This window comes from Opisthocomus hoazin, chromosome 6 (assembly GCF_030867145.1).
Source record: "Opisthocomus hoazin isolate bOpiHoa1 chromosome 6, bOpiHoa1.hap1, whole genome shotgun sequence".
Classification (NCBI taxonomy): domain Eukaryota; kingdom Metazoa; phylum Chordata; class Aves; order Opisthocomiformes; family Opisthocomidae; genus Opisthocomus; species Opisthocomus hoazin.
In genome coordinates this window covers 26,598,617-26,615,638 of record NC_134419.1, presented here as the reverse complement: position 1 = coordinate 26,615,638, position 17,022 = coordinate 26,598,617, and the positions used below count along the sequence as shown (strand labels likewise).

Genomic DNA, 17,022 nt, shown 5'->3' with positions numbered 1-17,022 from the left:
TATTAGTCTAAATCTTGAAGGACCAAAAAATCTTAAGTACATACTAAGTAAATGTGGTAATTGCTGACTTTTTAACTTTTATTTGTTTTTAATGGAATTTTGACATTTTTCATAGATTTTTCTTTGGTTTTATAGCATATTTTTAAATTATAATTAACAACACAAAGACACAGTTTGTTTTCAAGTCACACTTGAAAAACATATACCAAGACATAAAGGAAGTCTATAAGATATTAAATGTCTTGTGCTCAAGAAAAAAAAAAAATAATACTATTAAGTCTATGTAGGAGACTTATTAAACCAGCTTGACACATTTAATAGAAATTTTTTCCCACAAATTAGGTCATTTGGCAATAGTTAAAAATCTAAGAGAAAAAAATTGGCTTAAAAAAGGCATCCCATAAACATCACAGCACTTGCACAATAAATGTCCCAGGTTATTGTTTTGCATCAACAGAGAAAAAGGGCTAAATTTTTTTTCTCTAGTCAAGAACAGGAAAATATTCAGACTAATGGAATGCCTATGTTCTTCTGAAGCATAGTGAGAACAGAAAATTATTTCCTATACGTAATAAGGTCACAGAATTTTTATCAAAAGATTTCTGAGTAACGAAGTTAATAACTTAGAGAAGTAATTATTTACAATTAACAAAGTAATAAAATTTCACTCATTGAACAGAAAAGGAAGTCAGAACTATGAGACGCAGATACCCATTACTGCAGTCATTAAGTCATAAAGCAGCAAAAATAATGTGGCGTGGAGTCCTTGCACATCTCTGTGAACTCCCTTAGGAAGATGTACGACCTTGGAAGAGATACTAAACTAATAGCTGCTGTCCTGTATAAAGTCTTCTCTAAGAAGGACATCAGAAAATGCAAGTTTTGTTCCTCAGTGTAAGGGTTTGATTTTGGTTGCGGTTTTTTAGGAAGGATTATGATGCGCACACACATAGCTCTGAAGTTAGATTGATTTAAACAGAATAGGTACATTAATATTAGACTGTTCTTGTAGGCTGAAGACAGCAGCAGAATTTCCCAAAGGACAGGTATAAATAAGCCTGAAATCAAAAGAGATATCCTATAGCAAGTAATTATTTCTTTAATTACAATAGGCTTTACACAGTCAGTGCCTTTTAAACTCACCGATACAAGACAAGGCTGTTTTTTCAAAACTTGCTCACTTGCAAAAATCATCTCTTGGTTCTTATGCAAGATGAGAGAAAGATTGAACAATTGACTTTTTAGTTTTCCAACAAAAAGGCCAAAGCTGACTCTAATGCTTGTAATATTCCACATTTAAAATATTGGCTGAAAACACATTTTATTGTTTGCATTCCTCCCTCATATGAATTCAGACTTAATTTAGCTAGCTTTTCCAACAAAAAAAGGGGAAAAAAAAAAAAAGAAAAATCATTTTTGTTTGCCCTCTGTGGGTAAAATAAAAGTGACCCTAATTATATTTAACCTCAGGTTTCACAGAACAAATGATCACCCCTCCCAAATTTCAGCTGCAGAATATTTGTTACTGGGATCGACAGGTGAGAGTAGAACTTGGTCCCTAACTGGACCACGGCATTTTGGTGTCCTCCTGACCAAGGATCACTGGGAAACACCATGTATCCAGACACTGGGCATAATTTCTGCATGATTTTATACATGCAATCCTAAGCACTGTTCTGGTCTGCCATCTAAACCCGGCTTCAACGCCTATGAGCCTTCCCCTGCAGCATACCCGGGTAAGTCGGGGGAGAGATCTTTGTAATTCTGCATCACGAAATTTGAACTACATCCATCCTGGCACAATAAAAAGCCACTTCATGATGTCATTTCTACACTTCTTTTTCAGACTGTAACTTCTTTTTAAGTCTATTACTACTGACTGTTCCAGTCTAGCTTATTTATAATATACGAGGAGCAAGAAAGGAACATCAGTATAAGACTAAGCACACGAAGTTAGAGTCGAAAGGGGCCATGAACATTTCCCTGCTCCCTGCAGCACTGAGCGCTACAAAGAGAGAGAGGCCTGCAGATCCTGCAAGCATTCTGCTTCAAGGCTGACCTGTTCCTTCCTACTCTGCCCCATCTGAACCCACAGGATTTGCTCGGCTGTACCTGCAGCCACATTCGGCAAGATGCCTGCATTTAGATAATCATCGTTAACCAAAAAAGATTACAGAACTCTTTGGTGTAACAAGCTACTGGGAACAAGTGACAATTGAGGGAAAAAAGAATTCAAAAGTCAGATAATACTGAAATAAAACCAGCAAGCATCAATCTCATTGCAAGCAATTTGTCACCCCAATGGTGCTAGCTGTATTCACCACAACATCCATCGCCAGGTTCATCACAACACTCATTTTGAGGCAGGCAAGTTCTATGCAAGACAAACCACAACACTGACAGCAACAGGCAGTAACACTTTCCAAGAAACGCACGGAAAACTATCCTTAAAACTTCTCTACGTCGCTCTGCAACAGAGTAGGATTTTTTAAAGGACTTTATGAAGCGTTTAAGGGTTTCCAAATTACAATTGTTTATAATACTGCAATTAATGATAGCATATTATTATTTGATATACAGAAGCATTCTTGGCAAATGGACTATGAACTGAAAAATAACTTGAAAATATTACGCTGACAAGAGAAACAGAAAACTTAGCAACAGAAACAACGCCAACTGCAGCCTCAAAAACCAGTACATTGTTCTGGTGAAAAACATCATACAAGACTGGAAGGACTTCCAAATATGGTGGATTAGCACTGTTCAAGGGGGGGAAATATTAGGCCCCTCTAGCCTAGTGAAAAAAGCTTAATAAGGAATCCAAAATATGACAAATTAAAATAAAATAAAGGCAGCATTATGTTAAAGCAGCAAGGGTCAGTAACTAGTGGAACAGGAGCGGTAGACTCTCCATTTCTGTGTGCCTTCATAATAGGGCCAGATGCTTTTCGAGAGTCTGTGCTTACTTCACTCAAAGTATTGGACTCAATTCTAAAATAAATGAGTTAAAAGTCAACCAGAAATGACACCGATAAGGTCAAGATAAATAATCTAATGATCTTTCAATATGTGCGTAAGGGAAGCCTTCACAAAAATCACTCCTTTCTGTGCCCTGCAAACTGTGACAGTCCAATCCAGGTGTTATTTGCACACAGTGACTTGTGCGTGCGGTAACTGCACAGATGCTGTGAACATGAACGATGTCTCGGCAACAGCAGAGGCTCTGTGCTGGCTCTACATTTCATGCAGGCTCTACAAATGTATTTAAACATGCGTCCATATGCTATTGCTGTTAAAAACCTCAGGAACTCTAGCAGAGACAGGCTCTCTTTTTGATGTTTCTGCAGCAAGGCCACCCTGCCACAGTATCAATGACCAGTCCCATATCACAAAAACTCAGAGCACAAAAGCAAGGCAGACACGTGCAGGTTCTGTCACCTAGATGTGCTGGAAGTTTCATGTAACACAGTACACCTCTCCTACCATCTTTCCTACAGCATTTTTGCATGATCAAGCAAAACTAGGAAGAAGGGGAAGGAAGATGGGAAAGAAGCCAGCTTACACAGATTTTTGTCCAGTCCTGCAAGTCTACCTACTCCGACACGAGGCAATAAAACAGAGTTAATGTCTCCCAATTCACAGTAGGAGAAACCAAAATTATCTACATGAAACAGCTGGAAGCACAAAAAAAGTAGATCTAGCACTGCCAGATCCCACTGCAGTTTGCTTTCTCATCCATAGAGCAAAATCAAAATTTCTGCTTCTTGATGACTATGACTTCAAGAGAACAACATGAGACAAAGACAAACTCTATTCTGAACAAAAGGAGGAAAAAAAAAAACTCAAGGATTATCCAAGCCAGTTAATGATGGGAAGCAACATAAGTTTACCCTTCACACAGGTTTGGGATTTTTTTGTTTCAACCTTACCTACTATTTTATCGTCAGTAACAGGATTAGGAGTTAAACAGAGAATACTTACCACACTTAGACTGACTAAAGCGTTCGCTTTTGGCACAGGATGGCTATACAATGATTTTAACAAATCATTTGAGTCATTTTCCTATAGGGAATATTTTTAAAATGTAGGTAATTATTGTACAAAAAGTGACTAATTACCATTTACTACACATCAAACTATATATTGACAAAGATATACATGTATTTTTAATGAGAAAGATAATTGTAATTCACAGTGAAATATTTAAGTATAAAATTCAGGCCAACTTTCTATCTCAGAAAATGACTGTATCTGCAATTTAAGACCATCTCTTACACATTTCCCCATATACTCCTTAAATGAATCACGTTATTTGCAACTGAAAGCAGCGTCAACACATCTAGCTGCTCTGTGCATCTTGGACACCACCCTCCTAAAACTGTTAGCCATGATATTTGTCTATTCAACGTTTTACTAAATATGCAGCTACATGGCTATATGGTGTACTTTAAAAATGGTTCATCAGAGCACATAAAACAGTTAATGAGGTTTACTGAAAAGTACACGCAGGTACTGGGCTTAACTAGGATCCCTCACCTTGACCTCTAAGAGGGACATTTACTTGGGAGATGCAGCTGGAGTTTTCATTTGGTTTAGGGGTTTCATACAGTTTAGGGGTTTTGTTCATGGAGATTAAATTCTCTTTGTTGTCAAAGTAAAACTAAGAATACCAGTGACAAGCCAGGGCCAGCTTTTAAACATACCGTTGGACTTTGCAGGAAGCTTCCACCCATTCCTGCAAGCATGATGTTGTTACTGCATCTCATACTAGTAAACGAGACTTTGGGTCTAGCTCTTGGTCAGACATTTTCTCAGCATATAGGACAACAAACTTCTAACCCAGCAATTTAAATTGGTTGCAGTAATAGCTGCAATGCCAGAACCAGTGATGATGCAACAAAGGAGAAGACAATCCCTACCCCTTCCTGTCAAATACAACCTTAATCACGATTTTTACTATTACAGTGAAATCAGGGCCAAAACCAAAGTCTCATTATATCATTTACAAGAATTAAATATATTCCACACTTTATTTAAACACAGCTAACATCAAACATCTGCCGATATTCAAGACCCGCCTGGACAAGGTCCTGTGCAGCCTGCTGTAGGTGACCCTGCTTCGGCAGGAGGGTTGGACTACATGACCCACAGAGGTCCCTTCCAACCCCTACTATTCTGTGATTCTGTGAAACTACCCTACTGCATTTTCTTTTTACGTAAAATATCATCATTCTTTATAGTCCATTTACTATCGTGCACAAAAACTTCTTATTCTATAGTTTATATATTCTTCAAAAGTCCTCTTTTCCAGTCTACAGCATACAGTTGACTATTGATGCCTTTTTTTCTTTAATTATAATCTCGTACAATAATATAGCTAAAGTAGAAAGGTATAGCTTTAATGTTTTCAGTAAAGACAGATGCCAGCCTTTCCTTTCCTGTGTAATCCTGGAATATGTCTAATTGCTCATGAATATGCAAACTAAACTATCATGATTCTTCACCAAATGCTGCAAGTAATTTTGTCTTGCTAGTTGAGATGACAGAATTACGAGAGGTAGCTTTTAGTTAATATGAAGGGTGAAACAGTACATCATATTTTATGCAGTTTTGAGAAAAGTGTTTGTAACTGATAAACAGATAGTTCCAGAGATCTACAGTTTACAATCAATACGTCATACAGATCCCCAGTGATGTGACACTTTGCTCACGCTTCACCCAGGACTTGTTTATGCTAAGACTGACACTTTATAAAGGTATATTCTCACCAGCTTTTTAAGATTAATGCGGGATTCAAGCAACAGTGACAGCTGTATGTTCAGATTCTTTGAATTTCACTATGAAGAATGTAAAAACTTGCTTCTCAATTCTACTAAAATTTTAAACTTTTAAACAGTACAGAATCACCTTACAGCACTTCAGATGGTGACTATTATTTCAAGAAAAATATTTTACACAAAGAAACAGAATATCTAAAATTACCTGTTCTTTAGCCAAATAATCTGCCAGGGTATTTAGGAGCTTGTAGTATACCTCAAACCATGGTAGGTAACTAAAAGAGCAAGGAGAAAAGCATTTTAATAAAATATCAATGTATTTTTTCCAGTGCTTAGAAAATACTACTACAATTAATCTGACTTGCACATTTTTATGGCATTGCTACATATACATAAAATGCATATAAAACTTTTCCCCACAAATTTAATAGTACATCACTGATAGCAGTAAAGCTACATTTCTTTATGCTGGACACCTGCTTGAAGTTCCATTAAGCGTAGATTAACTCATAATACTTTCACTTCTTGTTATTTTAAAGGCACCAAAAAATATTTTTTAAACATTGCCAAATCACATTCCCATTATCTTTAATTGGTACAGCTCCCAGTAGTTATGTTATTTGCAATTTTGAAATTCTACATCCTATTGTACCTGGTGGACTGCCAGACTGCTGCATCCCTGGAGAACAAAAAGCAATTTCACCTGGGCAGACCAGGTACCTCGTATTTGACAAGTGGTGTGATGTTATGCAATAGTATAGATGTCACACTATATGCAAGAATATTGGTCTCCCTATAAATTCATTTCTATAGATAGAATTAACTTCTAAAAGTAAATGAGTATTCACCAATGTTGTAAACACACAGCACATTAATACATGAATACTTCGTACACTTTTAACACAAGTCTGCAGTCCATACACATGCAATACTCTCAGTGAGTTAAACAGAATTCATGATAAATAAGACGTAGCTGACAAGCATTAGAAAAGGAACTCAAACCCAGTGGCATCACTTCCATTGTTTGGTCGTGACATCATCAGCAATCGTATGCTACAGAACTTTCCATGATCACTATTTAATCCTATGATATACATGTAATAAGTCTGGTAAACTAAACAGTACCAGTATAAAACACTCTGTATTTACAAATTACACACCTTCTCACATCTGCTAGACTTATATCACAAAGAATGTCACTAAAATGGTAACAGTATGGTTAATATCAGTTGTTTGAGATTCTAAGGGGACTGGGAAGGAAATACAGGCTGAAAAGTTTCTACTGCATTTCATACCCATATGTAACAACACTACGCACTTTGTTACTCAGTGCCGTGTAAATGCACGGATATACTTTCAATCCACTTCTTAAAAGCTTTAGCACGTGCTGTTTACAGACCTTACAATTTCAGCTTTCTGTATTTCAGGAAACATGTTAACTGCATCTGAAGAAGCCCGGTATGCAGAACCTAAATGTTCTCCCTGACAGGAAAAGAAAACCTGCTGGGGAAACCCTGGCTGGAAGAGAAGCCAAGCCTACTTTTGTGCAGGGAGTCCAGTGGAGGCTTACGTTTTCTTTGTAACACCTCCCTTCTCAGTATGCAGCTGGCAAGGCTTTAGGAACAGATCCCATTGGCAAAGAAAGAGAACAGCAGAAATCTGAACATAGTTATAGCTATGCATTTTCTAGAAATCTTACTTTGCTGTCCTTATAACAGCTTAACCACTGGTTCTTCAAAAAAAAAAAAAAAAAAAAAAAAAAATCATTGATTTACCCTTGCCAAGCCAAAGAGACACAGAGGCAATGTTTTCTTTTAGAGCCACTGTCTTAATGTCTGTATCACACTTTACCATACACTGTACTGGCTGTTAATCAAAACTACATCAACCTCTTAAAGCTGACAGGCATTTTTAATGTTTGGTATTGTTGACAGTAGTTAAGGTGTGACCTTACTACATTTTCTTTTCAATACATTCTTTTGTAATCACAAAATCTACTTCATCGCACCTGTGTAAGGCCACTCACTGTTTACAGACATGAACGCAGCACACCCCTAGAAAACACCCATCATAACAGCACCTAAAATGTCTGATCTTTGAGTTTCCTTCCACCTAGGACTCCTGTTCTATTATCTTCTGAACTCATGTGAACCCAGTTTCACATGTTGCTGAAACGCAGCGTAGATAGGCAAACAAAACTGTTCACCACAGCATTCAGAGTACCTGCAAATGCCAGAGCTACCGAACAGTTTTACCAGCCTAGGACTACAGCAGGGACTGGAACACTGCTCTAGCGTTTTGTCAATGTCAAGGTACAAGGTAGGTATACATTGCAAGGTATTTTTATAGCTCTGGACTCACAAATGGGTTAGATTATCTAAAAGCTTTCCAGTCTTTTGCTGTCACCTCTGCATTAGTAGTGTACATCACTCCAGCGTATTTTGCTGTACAATACTCTAAAATCTTATCTGATCATTCATTTTTCATAATCACCATTTATGAACAGCATTCTATAAAAATAAATGCTCCTACTTCAATAAAATATTAACCATATTTCTTTCTTGTATCTATGATTTCAACTCCCCTCTTACTGTGAAAAGAAAAATTAAATGCAATTTTTTAAGTCTGTGCATAAAGAGGTCAAATTCATTATCTGAAATTAATGAACTCTAGCAGAAAGCCAAGGCAGATTTTTCTTTCATACTGCAAGGCATTTTGACCAGAGTACTTATACAGGAACTTCTTCCCTTAGCAAAATCAGGTTGATGATACACTGCCATGCTTCATGTAACAAAACCGCAAAGAAAAACGCTGTAAAAACAGACTACTTGAACATAGTTTAAAAATGCCTGTTTCCTTTCTGAGTTGAAAGAGTGGAAGAAGAATTGCTTTAAGCCTTCTAACCACAGACACAAGGTTAATATAATTTCAACATGCCTCTTAAGACGGCAAAATTAAGGAAATCAAAACAAGTACACCATTACACTATACGGCATTAAGCCGAAGGTCACCAAGACCTGTCCTCTGTTTATTTACCACATAATTTTCAGTTCTTCAAAAGCACGGTTTAATCACAGAAGTTTTTGTCGATATTTATAATTATACTGTTCTTACTGCAACCAAATCTATTGGAAAAAAAGAGAGATCTAAAAAGATCAAAAGATCTATTGGAAAGCAAAAAAGTTCCCTTTATATTTTTCTTTTATTTATTTGCTAATTGCTATCAATTCAGTATAATAAGAACTGATACATTTGCTGTTTTCATAAAGAGTGCATTTGTGTGTGTGCATATACAATGCATCTCTGCATTCAAAAGTAAACATACACACAGGTTGTGTTTGTTCATAATGAAGACAGCCATCAGGGGGTATTTTAGATTCTCAATTCAAAGAGCAAGTATAAGCTCTTTTTATTTTGTAACATCCTCAAGGATATCAAGCAACAGTTTTGTCCTCTTATATTACAGGCTGATTTTTGCAAGCACATGTGTTAATAATCCTACTAATTTCTTTGGACTACTCCAGTTAATAAATTTATTAACAGCTGAACATTCCCATGATACAGGCTTTACGTCTTTATCCAGTACATCATATTGGATAAAGCACTGTATATGGCACTTGTATATGTGATAGCTAAAAGCCAGAAGCATTACAGGCAGAAGAATCCTCTCAGCTTGTCCTGTCAGCAAATCCTATGAAACTATTTAGTCTTTGTTTAGCACAGAACTAGTCCATGTACAAAAAAGTCATCCACACACAAATGTCCACCGACATCTGTCAGGTTGGGCAATAATTTTTTCCAAGTTAGTACAGAAATGCACTGTCTGCAAAAAATAGTTTTGAAATAGCTGAATTCAACAGAGGAGACCAGTAATATATTACTCCTAACTCAAAACTGTCACACTAATATGTACCTTAACGACCGATAAAATCAAAATTGAAGTCCATTACTAGAAAGACCTTACCATCATACTTGTATTCATAAAATTATTTATGAGCAGTGCATTTCATAATGAATTAGCTGTCTTACAAAAACGTCAAAAGGTTATCAATGAAGCCCCTTCACACTAGATAAACCAGAGGAAAAACAGGGCTTTAATTTTCAATTTTAATGTATTTAGAAGTCTAAACTTCAAATAAAAATAACGTAGGTTCTTAAGCTACAAAACCATTACTGGTTTCTTGCTTATTCTTCTTTAATTGTACACCTTGTCTTTACCTTCCTCCTGTTACAATCAGTAGCTGTTTGAGAAACAAACATACAAGACAAACATACAACAACCTCCAACAACATACCGCAATTTCTCTGAAGTTGCCACAAAACTTTTCTCCCATAATAAAGAAAAACATCAAAACATACGCAACATTGTTTTAATAGATATGTATTCCATGGTTGAGAACACAGTGGTCTTTATTTAAAAGCACAGCCAGTGCCTGTCACGAAAGCAAGAGCCCCAGATATTTCATGGTTAATTAAAAACGTACTTAGCATTTTCTTTTAATCCAAATGAGCCACGAGGCAGGAGCTGAGACTTTTATTCAAAGTCACGCATAACCCTTGTTGCCATAAGTAGACTTCCACCTCACTGGTGCTTCTACTACAGCTCTGATAAAACTTTTACATTCATGAGTCAAAGGTTAAATAAAGGAGAGGAAATGTTTTCTGTCAAATAGTCAGGTAACCACTAACAGTCCTGAACTATCAGCAGGAATCTAACTTCTAGTAATCAAATAAAACTAAGGAAACTGCCTTTCCGTAGCTAAATGTCTAATGTCTAGGGGCTACTTTTCTGTCTGGAAAATTGACACAAAATGTGTAAAATTGAAACATTCTGCTTCTAAGGGATTTGCCTAAAGGAAGAGCGAGCAAGCTTCAAGCGTGGTCTGAACTGAAGAACTACAAAGGCTTACCACATAAACCTGTCTTCCTTATTAAAGCATTTCATCTGGAAACATAGGTGACAATTTTACAGTCATAAAATTAATGAAATCTAAGACTGAGCATTTTAATGATGCATTTTGTGTTCCTCTGGACGTGTAAGGTCAACCTCAGAGTCCATCAACAGCTTCAAGATTTTTAACCAGAAAAATTTCAGTCAAATTATTCACACTTTGTACTAAAACCATTCAGGTAAATCAAAAACAATTTCATGTAAACCCAGAAAGTATTATTCCTACTGCACACAGCAGGGACATTTAGGAACAATACCCAGAACAACTAAGTCTTCTTCTATTATTCAAAAGTGAACACTCAAGTTTCTACTGTGCCACTTCAAATCTCAACTGGGAAAAATTATTATTTAAATCAAATAGAAAAAGTAAAACTAGAAGAAAAGATCCAGTATAGTATATGAGCACAACAAGGCATATTACAAAGTTCCTACTGCGGCTACCTCATTCTTACAGGGCTGCATTAGCTCAACTGTTTCTGGAGAGGGAGGAGTGACACTGCAGGATTCACACCCCACCCAGAGCTTCACAAAGCAGCTGTGCAGCTTAAGGAAAAAAACAAAACAAAACAAAACTTGCAAAGGAATCACACAAACCTTCTGGAGAATAATCCAAGATTTATTTTCTCATCTTAGTATGGTTTTACACTTACTGGCACATTGATTTTGGCAACTGCAGTCAACCTCTGCATGACCATTTTATACAATACTGTATCACAATTAAGTTCTTCAAACAAAAATGCCTGAGATCGCTACCTTGGGGGATTTTTATTTCACTGTATAAACATATAGAGAACTTGAACAAAACATTCTGATTTGGGAGAAAATTCCATTTACACAATTCATATACATGTGTAGATAAAATGTAAAAAGCCTCATGAATCTTATCAAATAATTTTATATGTACAAGTATATTTTCTGTTTCAAACCACCATTCAGTTGCAAATTCAGAGATTATTTCCTTTAATTAGGGTTTCAGATGAAGAACGAAGTATAGAGAGAAGTCCCATAAACTACAGGACTTTAATCTTAGAAGCAGATTTAGGTTGCTGGTGTAAAGCCTGTGGACAAGCAGCCTTTTCTTCAGTTTTCGGTTAAGAATCCCACTCAGCAGTTCAAATCCTATCTCTTTTGCTGCCCCAGCATAGGTTAAGGCATGGCCTGGTACCACGCACCAAAGACATTCCCACGAGAAAAGTTATGTCCTCTTCCTCACTCATCCGCCTACCCAAATTTCTGTAGTATTTCCTTCTCATCACTTTGACTGCCTTGTTTCTGCTCTTCTTTCCACAGATTCTTACTGAGATTTTAGTTATCTATGACTATTTCATTTAGTTAATTTTACTGTATTTGAGTATCTCTAGTTGTCTTTGTCACTAACATTAAAGTCACTAACTTTAATATATTCCTCTTGTTTGAGGCAATACACATGTATCTGCCTAAAGAGATGTGTAGTTAGACATTGTATTTATTGCGCCTGCATTTGTGTGTTTGTATACAAGTCTATGACTATCATGTACACATCTGTGACAGACAAACAGTTCGAATTGCTCATACAACAGTCGTGTATATACATACAGTGCATATAAATTTATGCTATTTGCATATATGGAAGAGAGCGAGTGTGAACATGCATACACACTCTTTATATATAAAGACAGCATAATTTATTAAAATTTCTTTCGTTTTGGTTCATTTATGATCAACAAGCACGTACAAGGGAAAGCCAGGTGAAATGACAAAAGATCTCTGCTAGTGAGTCTTGTCTCACTTGGTCACTTCTAATGAATCTTGGATTCAGAGTAGAAACCAGACTAGATACTAAAACACATTGGATGAAAATACTGATGCATTCTTTCTACATACAGTATTTAAATGCGCATACTTCAGTGTGCATGATTAAACATTTGTTATTATAGCATTAGAAGCCAGCCAGATAATCTTAAGAGTACAAGTAAAAAATTTTGTTTCCAGCTTGATGAGAGAAGAAAAGGTTAACACAGAGAAATGAGCTTAAAGCATACACATACATTCTCTCTCTGGGCCTTAACAAGACATATCAACAAAAGGTATCACAGGGAAAAGGGTTAAGTACTGGACACTCCAAAATTCTAAGAATCAAATCTTTCTGAAGTATTATTAAAGAAGTATTGTCAGGATCACAAAAAGTCAACTAAGTTCCAGAATAAAATCTTATCTGTTTTGCTATTTTCATTATATGGTAGTAATTATTATTTTTTGCAATATTTATATCAAATATTTTTTTTAAATTACTTGCTCAAAACCGTCCCGTGTACTGATTCTCAACATTAGTTTGGAATCTGTTTAAAAGCTCACAAAAATCTTGATATTTCTAATAATTTTAAGCACTACTCTACAAGTTTCTATATTGACTGGTCTTTTTCCCCTCCTCCGCGTGTTCTTTTACTGATATTCTTTTACAAGTCAATGTTGGGTTTGTCTCCCTAACTCATGTGAGCCTATCTTAGTGACACCTTCCACGATTCCCTGACGTCCGTGTTGTCCAAATACCTGATACTCTGCTTTTCTCCATAAGCTTCCTAGCTCACTCTCCAAAATTCACAGAATGGTACGGGTTGGAAGGGACCTCTGTGGGTCATGTAGTCCAACCCCACTGCCAAAGAAGGTTCACCCAGAGCAGGCTGCACAAGACCTTGTCCAGGTGGGTCTTGAACATCTCCAGAGAAGGAGACTCCACAACCTCTCTGGGCAACCTGTTCCAAGGCTCTGTCACCCTCAAAGTAAAGTAGTTGTTCTTTGTGTTCAGCTAGAACCTCCTATGCTTCAGTTTGTGCCCGTTGCCCCTTGTCCTGTCGCTGGGCACCACTGAAAAGAGTTTGGCCCCATCCTCCTGACACCCACCCTTCAGATATTTATAGGCATTTATAAGGTCCCCTCTCAGTCTTTTCTTCAGGCTGAACAAGCCCAGATCCCTCAGCCTTTCTTCATAGGAGAGATGCTCCAGTCCCCTCATCATCCTCGTAGCCCTCCGCTGGACTCTCTCCAGTAGCTCCTCATCTTTCTTGAACTGGGGAGCCCAGAACTGCCCCTCTGCTGCCAATGGGTTTGGCTCTTTGGCAGCACAAGGCTCCTCTTTCACCTTGCGTTTCGGGATTCTCACTTTGAAGGCAGCTATACTTCAATCTTGTTGTTCTCGTGCTGCTGAACTGGATGTTCCCATTTCCTCTATGGACATTACAGGCTGCTAGGCTCTTCACTGAAGTGGCAAATTTGCCTTTTAATTAAAGGACTCTGCCTTTTAATTAAATTAATTAAAATGGTTTTAGGACAGCTGAACAAACAGTTTTTCTCATTACCAAAACCATTATCTTACAGGAGAAGAAAGAAAAAGCACAGGGAGAAACAAAGTATTTCACTAGAGTCAATTTCTCCACCATCAGTATCTCTTCTGCAACAAAGCATCATGGTCTTCATTGCAAATTATCTGGCTCTGGCATTTCTCATATTAGATATAGTCCTGCCAAAGAACATGGAAGACACCCCCAAAAATCATATTTCCAAGGAGAGGGATACAGAACAGCGCATTTTCTTGTTGAATTGAATAGATACTCCTCCAAGATCTCATTAGAAAGTAAAAACATCCACATAATATTCAAAGCCTCTAAAGCTGCAGTGTATTGTTCTCTGCTTTTAAGCAAAAATTTCACATTATTTAAATAGAATTATTTAGCCTCACACAAGAACACCATCATACGGGGCTGCGACCACTTTTCATGTGAAATCAGTGGAACACTGTTGTACAGAAATGATACCCTGATAGAGAAGTATAGCACGTTATCAGAGGATTTGCTAAAGATAATTTTTTCTTGTATTTTTCTTATATTCACTCCTTGATTCAATTTTCCTTATACTGACTTACCTTAGAATACAGAGGCAGACCTTGCCTCCTGATGTCAAACGGCAAAATCCAAACCTTTGTTTACTTTCAATGTCGGTGAGCACGAAGGTAAAATGCTGTCCTACTTGATTTTGAGACACCCTGAAAAATTAGACACAGAGCATAAAACCACTGAAAAACATAAGCATGTACATCATCAGTGTCAAGCACTTTCACGCTCAAGCCTCACTATCCTTCTCTCCCTTTCCATCCTCCCAGCTGCCTCCTGCACCCCTCTCCCTCCTGTCGGCGCGGAAGAGCCCAGGTCCTTCCTCCAGCCGTGCCATGGCTGACACTCCAGCCCCATGCTCTGGCTGCCGTGCTCCGCGGGATCCGACCCCCAGTCTGAATGGACAGGGCATTTCATAAGTAAGGCCTAGGCAGAGCCAGCAGAAGCCTGCCACAGCTTGTTGGCTTTGAGCACACCCCAACACTGGAAAATGATAACCAAACCAAAGGTTTAAAATTCTACAAATAATTTATTAAATGTCATGATACAGGTCTGGCTTAAGATAGCCATTAGAAAAATAGCAGCACACCCCCCCCCCCGCTTCACACTACCTTCGTTGGTTAAACCTGTAGCCTTCCCCTTCCCATGCATTCACACTCATTTTCCTCTATTTTTTGCACTACACATTGCCCAACAAACAACATTTTGCTAAAAGTTCATTTTCCAGTGCAAACTTGCTCGACTCCGGAAACGCAAAAGCCAGAAAATAATCCAGAACAAATAGCACGAGAGCTAAAACAATAAGTAATAATACCTGCAAGACTGTATCAAAATGTGTACCCACTTGAGACAGAATACATTTACGCAAAATTTCCCAGCCCGATGTTCCAACTCCTCTCACCCCACACCCTGCTCAGCCAGCATTCCCTTAGCAGCGCAGGTTAATCCACTTCGTTCTCGGTTTTTACCTCCCCTCCAGCATCAATTCTGACTCCTCATGCTCATCACCAGGCCCCAGCCCCAACCTCCATTCCTGACCTCCCACTTTCTGCTTGACAGTATGAACCTTTTCCCAATTTCTTCTTAGAAGAAACGGTATCTTCACCGCCATGAGAAGTCTCATCTCCTTTATGCTCTCAGGCCAGGTGCCTTTCTCTCCTGTCCAATTTGTCAGCTTCAGATAGAGGATCACCAAGAGCACAGGACAGACCCGCTTTTCAGCGTGGCCAAACTTCAGCAATCTTCACCAAAATTGCAAAATATATTCAATCTAAGCATCGTAGAACATGAATAAACTGTATCTGAAGTTTACTCACAGAAATACATATTGCACTTCTCCAAAATCTCCCAAAGAGAATCAGCCTTAGGTAGACTTGGAATTTTCCGCCAGAAGAGGTAACGTGTGGCACAGAACGAATCACAGAACGGTTTGTGTTGGAAGCGATCTTTAAAGATTTAATTAAAACCAAATGAAAACAGAGATATGATTGGGAGTGCATGGATATCTGAAAATGTGGAATGTAGCAGTTCTGCCTGTAATTCTATTGTCCTCTGTTCTTTTCCCATTCTCACATGATATTTTACAGCAGAATACCTAAGCACCTGCCAAGTAAGCTCCCTGACTAACGTGTCGTGTGGTTCATTCTTGGATGCCAAGCTGAAAATGAATTCCCACAGAAGCTGAGAACCATCACAGATCTCAGTCTTCCAATCTTAGACCACAAAATTTTTTAATTTATCCCCTGCATTATGGGTTGGGGTCTTCTGTTGTGCTTTTTTTTAAATCTCCACCTAAACAAAAACCAAAAATTTTCCCCTAGGAAAGAAGAAAGTAGATGATCATCAAAGGACGAGAGAAGTTACATGGGACATATGCACATTACACCATTTAACATGCATGACCATCTTAAAGATTAGTTAAGTGATACCACTACCCAGACTGCAGAGCCTCCCACCCATTTCAGTCTGGCCTCGTCCCTCGTGAACATCCAGTGACCAGGCTGAAGAAAAAGCCTCTGCTGAGCATACACAACATTACAAGGTACCTTTAGTCCAATATAATCACTGGAAACCCGTGATAATTAGTGGTCTTTTTTTAGTTAGGTATTTAAAACTCAGATCATTAAGACAAGCATTTTCCTTGTTTGTCTTCAACAGACTGGAACAACCTAGTGTGCTCAGCAGCTTTCACTCAGTCCTTCATTCGTCAGGTTCCGCACAGCTAGCATGCTGCCTCTATGTTGTGCCTGATACAACAAAGAGCCATCAATAGCAATGCGTTATTACTTCCCTACCAGGGATGCCATTTGCTGTTCCACATCTTTGCATTTTCCTCTCTGTTCCTGAGAGCAGATGGCCACTGAAACCTGCAGTATGGCTCCAGCATCCCTGCGCACGCTGTGGCTGGGGCCTTAAGCAGCAATTCGGC

General features: G+C 38.0%; 1 protein-coding gene across 4 annotated transcripts in view; it reads right to left on the bottom strand.

The window, feature by feature from the left end:
- DENND1B (DENN domain containing 1B) overlaps nucleotides 1-17,022 on the bottom strand; it is a 168,426-nt gene that overhangs the window by 82,691 nt on the left and 68,713 nt on the right. For 2 of the 4 annotated variants that reach the window (XM_075422316.1, XM_075422319.1), the window contains exons 5-8: nucleotides 14,627-14,746; nucleotides 5,983-6,052; nucleotides 3,982-4,062; nucleotides 1,144-1,203 (exon numbers count right to left, since the gene is read on the bottom strand). In XM_075422316.1, coding sequence (XP_075278431.1) covers nucleotides 1,144-1,203; nucleotides 3,982-4,062; nucleotides 5,983-6,052; nucleotides 14,627-14,746 — 331 coding nt within the window. The remainder of the gene's footprint in view (nucleotides 1-1,143; nucleotides 1,204-3,981; nucleotides 4,063-5,982; nucleotides 6,053-14,626; nucleotides 14,747-17,022) is intronic. The other 2 variants (XM_075422317.1, XM_075422318.1) reach the window with 1 other exon arrangement.